The 15,998-nt window shown below is 41.4% G+C and overlaps 1 protein-coding gene across 12 annotated transcripts in view; it reads left to right on the top strand.

Annotated features, from left to right (window-relative positions):
* SLC9C2 (solute carrier family 9 member C2 (putative)) overlaps positions 1–15,998 on the top strand; it is a 101,221-nt gene that overhangs the window by 78,998 nt on the left and 6,225 nt on the right. For 10 of the 12 annotated variants that reach the window (XM_072830646.1, XM_072830656.1, XM_072830655.1 and 7 more), the window contains 6 exons: positions 2,375–2,473; positions 5,990–6,157; positions 7,965–8,096; positions 12,200–12,385; positions 13,873–13,957; positions 15,855–15,910. In XM_072830646.1, coding sequence (XP_072686747.1) covers positions 2,375–2,473; positions 5,990–6,157; positions 7,965–8,096; positions 12,200–12,385; positions 13,873–13,957; positions 15,855–15,910 — 726 coding nt within the window. The remainder of the gene's footprint in view (positions 1–2,374; positions 2,474–5,989; positions 6,158–7,964; positions 8,097–12,199; positions 12,386–13,872; positions 13,958–15,854; positions 15,911–15,998) is intronic. The other 2 variants (XM_072830648.1, XM_072830651.1) reach the window with 2 other exon arrangements.

Here is a 15,998-nt window from a genome sequence, read left to right as displayed (position 1 = left end):
TGTCCCTAACTTTCCAAACCTCTGTAAGGCTGTTGGACTTTCTTAACCCCCTTATTGACTTCCCTCACTCTAAGTGCCCCCTTTCCTTAATATGTTGTAATATGTTGGTTCTTCTTTTTTTTTAAAGATTATATTCATTTATTAGAGAGAGAGAGAGACAGAGATAGTGAAGGAGATAGCACATGAGAGAGAAGGGTGCAGAGAGAAGAGGGAGAAGCAGGCTCCCCACTGAGCAGGGAGCTGGATGTGGGGCTTGATCCCAGAACCCCGAGATCATGACCTGAGCCAAAGCCAGATGCTTAACCGACCAAGATACCCAGGCGCACAAATATATAGGTTTTTGACAGCCATTTCAATTGGATTTTACCAGAACAAAAATTGTGATGAATTGGGAATACACAGGCATTATTCTCATTAGGGACAGCCCATGGATTATGTGGTTAACTAAAATCCACAGTAAACAAAATAAACACCCCTGATTGTAGGCTGTAATTTCAATCTTGGTTTCCATCACAGCAACAATACTTAATTTTAACTACTACTCCCTTCTTTCATCCTCCAACTGATGTGGTTAATTAAAAACGTAATGGTTGGGACACTCCGGTGGCTCAGTGGTTGAGCATCTGCCTTTGGCTCAGGCTGTGATCCTGGGGTCCTGGGATGGAGTCCTGCATCAGGCTCCCTGCAGGGAGCCTGCTTCTTCCTCTGCCTGTGTCTCTGCCTTTCTCTGTGTGTGTCTCATGAATAAATAAATAAAATCTTTCAAAAAAAATCCTTTAAAAATGTGATAGTCTATAATGATAAGCCAAAAGTCAGTGGTAGAAAACCAAAGTCTGAACAATATAAACGCTGGATAATTGGCTTTAGGTGACTTTTTAAAAAAAATTGTGAAGCCATCCATGCTGGTTTCAACACTGAATTCAGAAGTACATGAAGTAAAAAGTGAAAACTCGTCACTCTTACCCCATACTTAGAGATAACCACTGTGAATGATTTAGAGATATGTTTCCTACATATCTTTGAAAAATGCAAATCTGTCACCCTGATGCTTCTGTTAAAAACCATTCTGTTGCTCCTCCCTGGTTTTGGGAAAAAGCTCAAACTCTTAATGTTAAAGAGGCCTGGCTCTGGCTCATCTCTCCAGTCCTTGCTCCACTGGGGCTGCAGGATGACTTTCATGGGTCCTGGCACTTTGGCCTTAGTGAGCCTCTTCCCACATAAAAAAATGACAAAAAATTCTACTTTATGACTGTGTTAGTATAAAGATGAATTATATATTAGTATTAAATGTTTTAGTATTAAAATATTTTCCTCAACCTAGAAGTTATTTATTCTCTTTTGGTTTAAAAAAAAAACTAGAATGTTGTGAGTTGCTAAAGTATTGGGAATCCTACACACTATGGCTACTGAAGCTAAATTGATAACTCAGTGCTGGTCCACACTCCTCCCTGTGTGAGACATACTGAATCTTCTGCAGTTACTCCACGTGCAGATGTTCTATTTGCCTTTGGGTCTTCACATATACTGAGTCCTCTGCCCTGAGTGATGTTCAACTCATTGTATCCTGGCTATCTGTTACCCTTTCTTCAGGCCTCAGCTTAGCTCTTCCTTCCTCTTTAAAGTCTTCCATGGACACCCAAGACAGGGTCCTGTGGCCTTTTTGGACTTTTCCAGAGCATCCTGTCTCCGTCTCCATTGTCCGAAGTTTCACACTTTATTGTAAACATCTACTCAATTGAGCATTTATTGGGTATTTCCACCAATCACTGTGCCTGGTACTAATCACAAAATCTATAGTTTGCTTGCTTGTCCCTTTTTTTTTTTTTTTTTTTTAAGATTTATTTATTCATTCAGAGAGAGCAAAGAGAGAGGCAGAGACACAGGTGGAGGGAGAAGCAGGCTCCATGCAGGAAGCCCAATGTGGGACTAGATACTGGGTCTCCAGGATCACACCCCAGGCTGCAGGCGGCGCTAAACCGCTGCGCCACCGGGGCTGCCCTGGTCCCTTTCTTTTAAAAAAGTTGATGAGGGGGACACCTGGCTGGCTCAGCAGTTGAGCGTCTGCCTTCCGCTCAGGGCATGATCCTGGTGTCTGGGATCGAGTCCTGCATGGGGTTCCCTGCGAGGGGCCCACTTCTCCCTCTGCCTGTGTCTCTGCCTCTTTCTCTGTGTCTCTCATGAATAAGTAAATAAAAGATTTAAAAAAAAAATTGATGAGGTATGTCAGCATGTTATAATTCATTAACAACCAAAGAATATAGTTTGTACGGTTTTTTTTTCTACTTGAAAACCATTTTAGCTTTAAAGTTTTATTTCTATTTAGAAAAGAAGATGATGAAAATTTTGTGTTGACTCTCATTAATTTTTCTTGCAGGAGAGAGCCAAACTTGCCTATTTTGATTATGGAGATGTCATTTGTAGAGAAGGTGAAATGCCACAAGGAATCTACTTAATTATTTCAGGAATGGCAATTGTAAGGGACTATTTATACTTTACTGAAAATTTATTTTGAAATATATGATTTTAACATAAGGAGAAATTTAGGAACCTGGAAAATTTAAAATTTTTATAAAAAGATTTATATATTTATTTTGAGAGAGAGGGTGAGGGAAGGAGGGAGGGGCAGAGGGAGAGAAACTCAAACAGACTCTGTGCTGAGCATGGAGCCCGAACTGCCTCCTTCCCAGAACCCCGAGATCATGACCTGAGCTGAAATCAAGAGCTGATGCTTAACCGACTGAGTTACCCAGGTTCCTTGAAAGTTTTAAATTTTTAACATAATTTCTAAATGAGACCATTTTCACTCAGAGTGAACACTACAGCTGAAAGATAATATCCAACATCTTAAGGGCATTTCTCATTTATCAAAATGCTTTTATAGTCAATACTTATTCCTCAAGGCAATCCTGGGAGGAAGTGATATTTTCCATGATGTTTAGATAGGGAACCCAATACTTGGAGTGGTTGAATTACTAAAGGAAATGACAGTCAAGAGTGAGGGGATGTGGACCGACTGCAGTGTCAGATCTTTACGGAGGTCGAATAGAATAAGGATTGAAACTATGACTTTTACCTAACCAACAGGATACTTTTGCTGATCAGAGAAAGATGTTATAGAGTGAGGAGAATAAGAATCCTTTAGAGTCTGAATGCTGGTAGCTGAATACATACATGGGTGAGCCCCTAGCTTATGGCTCAAATAATTCCTAGATCCTAAATGATGTTTATAAGTAACAAACTCTTATTATAGTGCACATAATATATTTGACTTTCTATTTTGGAAGAGATATTTTCAGACCTTAAAGATATCCAATTGATCATGGAAATAAGCTATTAGGATAAATATAAGACTAATACATGTATAGCACTTATGAAATGTCTCAGGTTTAATCTGATGGGTAGTGAAATGGAATAGAGAGGCCCAGCAAAAGTTAATCGAAATAGGCTTTTAATGGGACGGGCTCTCCGGCAAGGTTTTGGGCCCACAGGGGAGGGAGAGAGCAGGGAAGTCCCGGTCAGGGGAGGGCAAGTGGCTTTTTAGCGGGGGAGGGGTAAGGGGCTGTGTGTCTGGACAGAGTGATAGGTATCAGGCATATTACTGGTGAAATCGGCCTGGGGCAATAACTGCCCATGCCCTTATATGGGGTCTGGGTAAGTATGGTTCAGGTTTCCTGCACAGGTCCAGTCTCCCCCTGATGACATGTCTTGTGGGGGGGGAGTCTGCTGGTGCTGGGAAAGTTCTGAGGTGGGGGCAACAAGGTGGAGGGCCTGCTGCCATTTTGGTGGTGCCTCCCAATCCCCCTTGATCCCGCCGGCCCAACAAAATGCCTGGTGCTGTTCATTCACTCATTCATTCATTCAACAAATGTTTGCTTCATTTGTGAAGCAAATGAAGCAGGCACTGTTCATTTTAGGCACAGAATTGACAAAACAGACAAAAATCCCTGCTTTCTTAGAGTTTGCTTTTTAGTAGAGGCATGGAAGGAGATAGGACAGTGAGCAAAATATGTAAGCAAAATATGTCATATTTAGAAGTAACTGACAGATGAAGAGATCAGTTGTAGTTTTTTTAAGGGTGGTCAAAATGGCAACATATTATGACATTTAATTCTTATAACTACCTTATTTTTCACATGGGATAACTGGTGCACAGAGAAAGTAATTCAGTTGTCTCCCAAGGGTACACAGTAAGAGGTCAAGGAGGACTTTGAGTTGGCCTCAGTATCCATGTCCTTAGCCATTATTCTATGCTGCTTCCAGTAGAATCCTTGCACTATGCTCCCATTAGAATCATAACAAAAATACACTGCTACTTGTGTTTGTTAGATATATCAAATTGAACACTTAAAAACTGCAAAATACATTTTCCTTTGGGGAATTTTCCTGCAATGACTGGACCAGTTAAGTCTTCTTCAAGAGTAAATCCAACAATATTTGGGCTGAAGTTGTTATGTTAGTGTTCAGTTGATGCCATAGGAACTCAGCATACATTTAGTGGCTTAGACTGATGATCTCATAGTTGTTTGTTCAGAAGTCGAAGTTGGTTTCTATGCTTGAGTCTAACAAGGCCAATATCAAAGGGTCAGCAGAGCAGTGTTCCCTTCTGGAAACTCTGAGGACAGAATCCATTTCCAGATTAATTGAGGTTGTGGGCAGAATCTAGTTGTTTATGGCCATAAACAAAGAAGCCCTGCTTCTTTGCAGGCTGTCAGCTGCGACCCATCTCCAGCTCATAAAGCTCCTTCCATCTTTGGACACAGGTACTCATCTCAGAGCTGAAGTACAGCCAATCCCTCTCTTGATGCCACATCTCTCTGATTCTGCTTCCTTTTCTACTTTGGAGGGTCCTTGTGATTGATTACATTGGCCCACCAGGATAATCCAGAATCATCTCTTTAAAATCTGTTGATTAGTAACCTTCATTCCATCTGCAAAGTCCCTTCCCAGTGGTCTCTAGATTAATGTTTGATTGAATAACAAAGAGAGGAATCTTGGAAGCACTTCTTTAAAATCTGCCTGCAGATGTTATCTTCTTTTCTTGGTTTATAAAAAGACAGAGACATTGTTCCTTGCTCAAAGAGCCTTTGAACTGCATTCAGAATTAGAAGAATGTCAAAGCCCTTTGGAAGCATGAATGCCTCTAAAAATCTGAATGGTAATCACTGGCAGAGGGGGCAGTTTCATAGCAACTTCTTCAGTGACCCTTTGTTCCCTGTTTCCTGTGTCCTGAACAATAGCCTTCCTTTTTGATGTTTACAGCTAAACTTTCTGAAAAATTTTGTAATCCTTCTGGTTGATTCCTGCGGGTTCCTCCTGAAATCTCATAGCTTTCTTATTTCCCACATTCACATCTATCCATTCTTTTCCTGAAGTGACTCACCGTAAAGACCTTTTTTCTGTTGATGGCCCATGGAAATTTTTTTTTTTTAAAGTAATTTCTACTGCCAACATGGGGTTCAAACTGGACCTGGAAATCAAGAGTTACATGCTCTATGGACTGAGCCAACCAAGCGCCCCTTGTGGAAATTATTCTGAAACATTTTAAAGGGTGACACGGTTGATGGAAACCATGGCTTGGTTTGGAGGCATACTAATTCATGGCATCTGATTTCTGCATCCATGCAATCAAAGGCCTTCATCCACCTGAGGCACTAGCCCAGTATGATAAGAATTTCTAATAGACTCGGAGTGGGTAGTTGCATTAGTTGCAGACTGCAATCAGTACTTTTGGTAGGATTTTTTATGGAAGGAAGGTATAAGGAAGTTGTAAATGGGGTCATCTGTAAAGATAAAGATTGGAAACAATCCTTCCCTTGGAGAATTGAAATGTGAAACTGTGATTTTTTTTTTTTTTTGGAAGCCTTAATACCTTTTTCACAGCTTAAAGTGTTCATAAAGAATCTTTTCCTTCCATTTTTAATAATGCAGGAAACAGTGGGAGCTCCTATGGTTTGGTCAAGGATTTTTAATTTTGGGTTTCACTTTGCAGTTGCATAGTTCACCTCCTACCTTTGGAATAGACAGTAGCCTAAGGTCTGAAAGAGGGTCCAAATCCATGTTTACAGAATACTGTACCAGCGGGGACATAATTGGAGAGCTGAGCTGTCTGCTTAAGCGTGAAACTGAATATACAGCCATCTGTGAAACTATTTTACAGGTAAGAAACTGGTTCTGTCTGTATTGTGGGCTATTAGTTAATTCTTCCTGAAGTAAATAAGGAATGCCAGCATCTTTTCTTCCTTTGGGTTCTGATATTGCCCACCCAGATACTGTGAAGTAGCATAGACTAATTGAAAAAAGATTTAATGTCTCACATCCTGGCTGTAAGACCTGGAGTGAGCTATTTTAACCTCTTTGTGTCTTAGTGTCCTTGTTTATTTTTTATTTTTATTTTTATTTTTATTTTTTTAGTGTCCTTGTTTATTAAAAGAGAGAATATCTCATCTAACTTTTGATGTTATGAAGATTAGGAAAATATCTAAGTTAGGTGCCTGGCATGTACAGGCACTCAGTGAATGATTCCCATTATGAAAGCAGTGTTTTTAGGTATGTATGTGTGTATGTTTAAATATTTTATTTGAGACAGAGAAAGGTGGAGAGAGAGGGAGAGAGAGAAAGAGAGAATGAGTGGTGAGGAGGAGCAGAGGGAGAGGCAGAAGCAGACTCCATGCTGAGCAGAGAGGCTGATGCAAGGCTTGATCCTGGAACCCTGAGATCATGACCTGAGCTGAAGGCAGATGCTTAAATGACTGAGCCACCCAGGTGCCCCAAGAGAAGTGTTTTTAAAGAATACTTATTTTTACACTCACTTTCTTCCATTTTTCACTGGCTAAGTTAGAAGTTATCTATTCAACAAATAAGCAGCCTGATATTCCACTAGATACTGGGGATTCAAACAGAAATGAACCAGAGTTCCTGCTTACAAGGAATTCTCTAGCTTTTGGGACTGTTACATGCAATAGAGCAGGGTCCAGAGTCTTAGGGGTGTGTGGGACAGAAAGCAATGTTGCTTTGTCAGTTTTATACCATTTCATTTCTGGAAGAGGACAGGAGGCATAATTTAGTCACAAAGCTGAGCTGAAATCAATTGAAGTTCATGTAATTTGAATTCTGAAAGAGCAGTCTTCCTTATTTAGGTAAGCAATTGGCTTCTGGAAACAAATACAGTGAGTCAGCCTGTGGCCAGCATGCAGGAGTGCAAGAGTACCTGTCCTCAGGGCTCCCTGACAGACCAGATTTAGCCCTACTCACGGCTGACAAAAGCCAATGGCAGAGACATGAGTGGTGGTGAAACAAGAAAGGAATTAATTTCAGTGAGGTTCACCTGGGGAAGAAGACAGCCGACTAGAAGCTCAAAGACTCTTCAACATGCTGAAAATACTTCCAAGTTTATAGAAGGAAAGTGTGGGGCAAAATGCATGGGTGGATACATGCAGGTGGTCAGTGAAGGTCAAATTGATCGCTGACAGGGCCTTGCTGGCTTAGGGCAGTCCTTACTGCTTGCAGAGATAGTTTCCTTCCCATCTAGGGATGCTTTGCCCACAGAGGCCTGGGCCAAGAAACAAGCTGGAAAGAAAAAAACAACTAGAAAGTTTAAGGTCAAAATGGAGGCAGCTGAATTCCTCTTTGGAGCCCCCTTCAGTGACTGTGGCAATAAAAATAGATAAGTTTATGTGGCTTAGTTTGTGAATCTTAGGCTCATAAACCATATCTTTTATCATAGCTATGGACTGGCATAAATTTTCCCAGCTATTAGGTATATGCTTTCATCGAACTATAGATTTTGTTAAAACAGTTTCTCTATAGTGCAATGCTTTTAAATGGCTGAGTACCAGAATTGTACGAGAGTCGATAACTCTTCTAAGGGGTTAGATGAAGATTAAATCTTATAGGCACCTTGTCTTCAGATGGCCTTATAATTTAGTTCTCAATCAAGTTTGCTGTTTGATACCTTGTGGTTTTAGGCCTGCTTTATCTCCCTGGAGGATTTGTATGAAGGTTTTGATGTCTTTTGGCCATCTTTGGAATACAAAATATGGCTAAAGTTTGCACTCAGTGTTGCCTATCAGTATTTTGAATCAAGTCTCATTGATGAGGTAAGTTAAACAATTAAAATATGAATGAACTTTTATTTACTTTTTATAAAATGCATTTCATATTTTTGGGACAGAGAAATTAAGACTGTGATCTTCTAAAATGAGATTCTATGGGTGTCTGGCTTGCTCAGTTGGAAGAGTGTGTGACTCTTGATCTTCAGGTCATGGATTCAAGCCCCATATTGAGCGTAAAGATTACTTAAATAAATAAAACTTAAAAAAAAATAAAATGAGATTCTAGAATTTTAGCCACTCTTGTCCTGACTTCCTGCAAATTGTCAATCCATTGGTCACAGCTAATTTCCCAGGGTACCTGCAGTCATACCTTTAAAAAAAGTTATAGGGGGATCCCTGGGTAGCTCAGTGGTTTAGTGCCTACCTTTGGCCCAGGGCATGATCCTGGGGTCCCGGGATCGAGTCCACGTTGGGCTTCTGGCATGGAGCCTGCTTCTCCCTCTGCCTGTGTCTCTGCCCGCCCCCCATGTGTATCATGAATAAATAAATAAAATCTTAAAAAATAAATAAATAAATAAATAAAATCTTTAAAAAAAAAAGAAAAAAAAAGTTATAGATTCAGCAAATACTAAAGGTAGATTCCCAGGAACTAAGTAAGCATTAATTGGAATGAGGTAATAAAGTTTGTTGTTTATTCATTGTTTTTTGCCTGTGTGTCTGGGTTTTGGCATTTTTAAAAGAAGCCCCCTGGGTCTTTCTAAAGGGTATCCAATGATGAAAACCACTGCTTTAAACTCTGTCATTAGGGATACAAGAGGAATAGCAGGTGTCTGAAGGAAATAATGATCCCTTTTCACTAATACACAGAAAGATAATGACTTCTGCTTTCAAGCTCAAAATCCCAAGCATTATGAGCCAATCTGCTCAGGCCCAGGGAGATGCTAATTGAGTTTCCTCTTTGGGCTGGCTATTTGTTGGCTTTTCCCACGATCTGAGTGAGGACTGATTGGGGTGGTGTTTATTATAATCTACCTATGTTAATATAAATCTCTTGCCTTTTCAAACTCTTTACTGGGGTGACTAAGACCCTTTTGTGAACTTTTTCTCCAACAAGTAGTAACTCAAGTCTGTTCTTGGATTGGCATAATTTACAATCCATATTTATATCCTATTTAAGAATTATTTGAGCCCCCCTATTATAAGTTAGGAACTTAGGGAAGTGACAGACCTGGAATTCAACAATGTTCATTGCAGTGAGAGACTGGATATGAATGTTGGGCTAAAAAATTAGCATGTCTCAAGAGAATGAGAAGACAAGTCACAGAGTGGGAGAATATAGTTGCAAAAGACACATCTGATAAAGGACTATCATCCAAAATATACAAAGAACTCATAAAGCTCAACAATAGGAAAATAATCCAATTAAAAAATAGGCCTTGGGCAGCCCAGGTGGCTCAGCGGTTTAGCGCCGCCTTCAGCCAGCCCACGGCGTGATCCTGACGACCTGGGATTGAGTCCCACGTTGGGCTCCCTGCATGGAGCCTGCCTCTCCCTCTGCCTGTGTCTCTGCCTCTCTCTCTCTCTCTGTCTGTCATGAATAAATAAAATCTTTTAAAAAAATGGGCCAGTTTTAGCCCAACTCCCGTCCCCTCCCACCCCCCACCCTAGGGCCCCTCTGGCCAAACTTGCTTAGAGCTCCTGGTTCCTGTTAAGCTAGTGCTGCCAGTGTCTCTTTCCAGCCGTCCTCATGCTCATCTACTGGGACCTCATCAGCCATGATGAGATGTTTTCCAACATCTGCAGATCTGGCTGATCACGGAAGGGTTGTACCTGGAGGCAGAGGGGAAAGATGGTCAGTGGGACACAGGGTAACACTGATGACTTACTCATTGGTGGAAATGCTTCTGCCGAAGGCCCGGTGGGCAAAGGTACTGAAAACACGGTCATCACTGGTGTTGATACGTCCTGAACCATCACTTGCAGGAAACCAGCTTCACAAAAGAAGCCTACAAGTACATTAAAGATTATATGAAATCAGTCAAAGGCAAACTTGAGGAACAGAGGCCAGAAAGAGTAAATCCTTTTATGACAGGGGCTGCAGAACAAATCAAGCACATCCTTGCTAGTTTAAAAAATGATCAGTTCTTTATTGGTGTAAACATGACTCCAGATGGCATGGTTGCTCTGCTGGACCACTGTGAGGATGACCCCATATGATTTTATTTAAGATTCAGAAATAGAAAAATGTTAACAAATTTGGCTATTACTTTGGATATATCACCTGTTGTCATAACTGGCTGCAGCTCTTCATCTACACAATGCCAGGACTTAGACAAATGGGACTGATGTCATCTTGAGCTCTTCATTTATTTTGACCTTGATTTATTTAAAGCGGAGGCATTGTTTTTAAGAAAAAAACATTTCATTTAGGTTGTCTAAAAATATAATGCATTTAAACTAAAAAAAACGGGCTAAAGATCTTTAGAGACATCTCACCAAAGAAGATATATAGATGGCAAGTAAACTTTTTTTACAATCCTATGTTCTCAGAAAAATGTAACAATGTGATTCCATTACCACCTATTAGCATAGCCAACATTTGGAATACTGACAACCTCAAATACTGGTGAGGATATGGAGCAGCAGGAACTCTCATTTATTGTTGGTAGGAATGCAAAATGGTACAGCCACTTCAGAAGACAGTTTGGAGACTTCTTACAAAACTGAACATACCCTTGCCATATGATCCAGTAAACAGTATCCAAAGATTAATTTATCCAAATGAATGTATATTCATACAGAAATCTGAACACAGATATTTTATCAATTTTATTCATAATTGCAAAAAACTTGGAAACAACCAACCAAGATGTGCTCTAGTAGATAAATGGATAAATAAACTGTGGCATATCCAGACCATGGAATATGAGAGCATGTGCATGAATGGGGGGAGGGACAGAGGGAGAAGGAGAAGCAGGTTCCCCTCTGAGCAGGGAGCCAGATGCTGGGGCTCAATCCCAGGACCCTCATGACCTGAGCTGAAGGTAGATACTTAACAGACTGAACCAGCCAGGTGCGTCTCCTTTCATTTTTAAAAAAAAAAATTCTCAGGCAATGCATATTCATTATCTATAGAAATTCTAGATCTGTATTACAGAAAATACAGATCCAAAACATTAGAAGATGTAATAGCCTTTTACCCTGATTTTACTCCCCCAGAGAATCTTTATTTAACACTTTGACTATGCCCAGCGTGGGGCTTGAACTCATGACTCTGTGATTAAGAGTCATGTGCTCTACCAACTGAGCCAGCCACATGCCCCCAAATTTCTCCTTTCTATTTATTTGTTTGTTTGTTTTAGAGAGAGAACACTCAAGCATGAGCTGGAGGGGGGCACAGTGAGAGGGAGAAGCAGACTCCCCACTGAGCATGGTGCCTCACACAGGGTTCAATCTCCTGACTCTGAGATCATGACCTGAGCTGAAACCAGAGTCAGACATGTCAACTGAGCTACCCAGGCACCTGATCCCCTTTTCATTAGGACACCAGTCGTATTGGATTATTTGCCCACCCTACTCCAGTATGACCTCATCTTAACTTAAACAATTATAGTGGTAATGACCCTATTTCAAAATAAGGTCACATTCTAATGTACCAGGGCTCAGAACTTCAATGTATGAATTTTGGGGGGACACAATTCAATCCATATATAGTAGCTCCCTTCCAGCTCTAAAGACTATTATTTTGAACTTTGATGTATGATTCAGACTCAGTGTATTGCTTTATTTTGTTTTGGCTTTTGCTATTGTTTGTTCACTTGCCCAGTAGGGTATTTGCTTACTGCTGGATAAAACTGAATCCACAAGGCATAACTGGCCACCCTACTGAGATGGATTGAGAGCTCATGCAAGCCTGTATGTAAGGCTGGACAGCCATAATCAGGACTACTAATAGTAACAACAGAAAGACCCTGAGTTCATAATCTTGTCTGAGGTCATTCTGAACTCTAGATAAATTCTGTTGGTCCTCGGGTCTAAATGCCTTTTGACATGCTCAAAGGACTCAGCTCAATCAGTGAATTTGCTTTCTTCTTGATTTCATGTGTCATTTAGCATGATTTATAGAAAAAAATGTAATTCTATTGTAGGACTTAGAGTTTCAGAAGTGTGTGACGTTCAATCTGGCATACGTGGAGACTTTATCAAGCTATAATGAAATGACTATTGATAATGTGACCATGAAATTCGTCATTATTGTGTACGGCAGTGTAATTGATACTAAGACAGAGGTACCATATCTTGCACCTTGCATTTTGCCTAAAACCTGTGAGCAGGTAAGGACAGTTATTTCTAAAGAGTTGCTTGCTTTCCATGGTGCCCCATAAATGACTTTCAAACTCAACCTACCACTTTAAAAAGAAATATAACATGGAAAGACCCTGCAGTTCTCACCTTAACAAAACAGTCAAAACCTGCCCAGGGCTTCTCTACTGTTATGCAGTTTGTGCCCTACCCAAGAATGTGGCCAGGGGGCACAGGGGGCTGGAATCCCCAAGCTCTCTGCATGCCAAGCCATTTGCCCTGGAGTGGGGCTGTCCCTCCGGAGGGACAGAGGTATATTTTCCCTACCTTACACGGAGGCAGTGACACTGTACACCAGTGTGGTTCTGAAGGGTCTGTACTGATTAGTAAGAAGGGAGTTGAGGAGGGGCCACATCACGTTGTTGCCATGTTAGGGGCTGTGAGCATCTCTTGAGAGTGAGCCCTGGCCTCACCATTCCATTGCCTCTGTAAGGAATAGGAGACTGTGAACACCTAGGGTATAACAGGATGGGGTGACAGGAAGGTGGAGTAGGAGGACCCAGAATTTGCTTTCTCCTCAGAGGGAGTGAGAAGAGGGGGCATCTTTCTCATCTGCTAGTATATTTCTCCTCTTTGGGAGAGATGCTTGCTGCCTCTTTATCAATTAAAGGAAAAGTTGTTAAGTGAAAATTTATGTCCTGGGAAAGTGGGTAAACTTCCTAAAAAGTGCATTTGTCCCTTTTGTAGCATTCTTATCTTTGTACCTCTCAGTAATTCAGAGGGTGATGATAATCTAAATGCTTTTCTAATAGAAAATGAAAATCTCTTTAGCTTTGAAGGAAGGGGTGAGGGCGAGGCAGGGAGCAGCAGGAGCAGTGCTCATAGTTTAGTTTAAGACACCAAGGTTTAGAGTCAGGCACACTTGGGTTGAAAGCCTGACCCCTGTGCCCACTGGTGTGTGAGCAGAGATGAGCTGCTTTCTGACCCTCAGTTTCCCATTAGTAAGATGAGGCCAGCAGCAGCAGCCAACTGGTAAGGTTCTTGTGAGGATCGAGGGAGGGAGATGGTATCTGGTGTCTAGAAATGAGAGTGATAATTGTTACGTGTATGCTACTTGCCTTCTGGGAGGAGAGATTTTGATGGGCACACAGGGTGAATGTTCTAAGGAAAGAACAGTCCTGCTGCCTGGGAAGTCTGGGCCCAGAGCCCTTACACATCAGTGTAGGGTTACAAGTATCTCTATGGATGTTGGGGAATTCCCTGTTTTCCAAACTCCGAATGTCCGTTCTGATTATAAGGAAGGTGTAGAAAGTCTAAAGATGTAAAAGATAATTTTTTGGTCCAAAACTACATGAAACAACATGAAAGGGGATTTGAAATTAAAAAGATAGAAAGCTTAGGCTGGAAGCCCAGTTCTGGATTTCGGCTTATTTCTTATATTGTTTGAAAAGGTTAGGAAGCAGGCAGCTTAGACACCAAAGGATACTCTTCTGAATAGTTTTGACTTTTTTCCCTTTAGATTCAGGGAACTTCAGATCTAAGCAAGCTGCTGGTTGTCCAACCATCTGATCCTGCCAAAAATACTGATGACCCCAAAGTCATGGGTAAGGGCAGCCCATTAGTGATAGGGAAAGCATGCAAAATTCATTTAATTCTAAAAAAATGACTCAAGGGTATTGTATGAGTTTATCATCAGTCCCCATCCTTGGGCCCACCCTGGTTGCCATATTACTTCTGGGAGGTCATCTACCATAGTCTTCCAGACACTGAAATCCAGCTGGCTCCTCTCTCTCTCTGGTCCCTCCCTTCACATCCGTGTTGGCAGAGAGCAGCTCCCATGTTGTACCCTCTTCCAGTCCTGGGAGGCTGAGGTCACAGAGTGCTGTTGGGGCCAGAGTGACAACGGGGAGGGCATAGACTCTTACAGTGGGTCCAGGTGTGGAGAGCTGGTGTGCTCCCAACAACTGAAGGGAATATGGAACCTGACCCATGCTCTTTGAATATTCTAAACCACAGTTGCAGCCACAACTCAACTGTCTTGCCTGAGGTGCACTTTGATTGTTACTAAGTAATTATAGTCACTAAATGTGCCCAACTGCATGTATCATGGTGCTAAGCAGTATACTGAGAAGATGAGGCAGGAAAGCTTTGCTCTAGAGAAAATGCATTCCCATCTTTCAATTAAAGCTCAGGACTCTTGGTCTACCAAGCCCAGGGTTGCCATTTCCCCAACTGCCCCAGCTTGAAAATAGTCATCCTTAATGTGCTTCTCTAATTGGTACCATCCAGGCTTTCCAATTCACAGGATTTGTCAGCTTAGAGGTCAAGCAATCAATTCTCCATGAATTGTTAATTTTGGGGCGGGGGAGGGTTCCAACTGTGTACAGAAAGTGACATTATTATTTTATATCTCATTTCTCATTTGCACAATTCTTTTAAAATGCAGCCCCACTGTGTGCTGGGCTCCATGCTAAGTGCTAGATGGCAAGCAAGCCAAACAAGTGAGAAGAAGAGAAAGACATTCAATAAGTAATTCCATTTCTACCCTAGAAGCAAATTCAACCTCAGACATTCTTGTGGCTTACTTTCTAGGCTCTATATAGAGGTCATGTGCAGCACCTGATTTTGGGGGAGTCCCCTCTGCTCCAGGTCTCCTGTTTAAGCTGGTGAACACTGAAATAATCCTTACTTCAGCCCTCAGAGTCTTCAGTCCGCCACTCTGCAGCTTCCAGAGTACTCTTAGGGCACAGGAGTCCATGGGAGGGCCTGAACTCAGGGCCTAGTGCCAGCCCCTTTGGGGCATCCTAAGGGCTACCAAGTCAAAGATCTTAGCAGTTCCAGGAAGCAGGGCACAGGTCTCCACTGTTCCTGTGCCTCTAGGCCTCTCTCTTTCTTCAGGCTCTCTGCAATCGGTGATTTTTAGATGGATGGTGGTATATCACTCTGTATTCTCCAGTGAATTTGGGACAAAAGTCACAAATGCTAGGCTCATGGACTGGATTCAACCATTGTCCTAGATTTGGTCCACATACATGTTTTGTTTTAAAAATTTAGAGTAAGTTGCAAAGTAGGAAAATCTAAAAATTTCACATTAAAAAAAAATCCAGATTTTGAGCTCTTCTCGAAAAACTCAGAAAGCATGCACTCGGTCCCCATTCCTATATGTGGTAACACTTAGAGCTGAGTAAAGGGGAAGCACATGCTGTGCAGTTTGCCACAGACCACACCCCACCCTCTTGTCTTAGATATGGCCCACTTCCTTGTCTGTGTGACCTGCCTGTTCTCATTTGAATTTGTCAACCCTTGAGTGGGATTCTTGGGAGCCTAATAACAAGCCTCCTTGAGGGAAGAAATTAAAGGGCCCATTTGAAAGGGGAGAAGGGAAAGGGGAGACCTACTAGGTGAAAGCAAATTGATATTTCAAAATATTCTTCTGCTACCTTTACTCTTAAATTCCTAATTTCATTTTTCTGTCTGATGCATGTATTTGGATTGGCTCAGTCAGCACTGGTCTTCGAATGTCCCAGAGAGAATATAATTGGAAGAGAAAATATGAGGTAATAAACTTGACACTTGGATTCAATTTTTCTTACTGTGAATATTAACTACATAAGTGGAATGGGTTGTAAAGCCTAGTAGTAGCAA

Source organism: Canis lupus, chromosome 6 (genome assembly GCF_048164855.1).
Source record: "Canis lupus baileyi chromosome 6, mCanLup2.hap1, whole genome shotgun sequence".
In the NCBI taxonomy this organism is placed as follows: Eukaryota; Metazoa; Chordata; class Mammalia; order Carnivora; family Canidae; genus Canis; species Canis lupus.
This window is presented reverse-complemented; position numbering and strand designations above follow the sequence as displayed.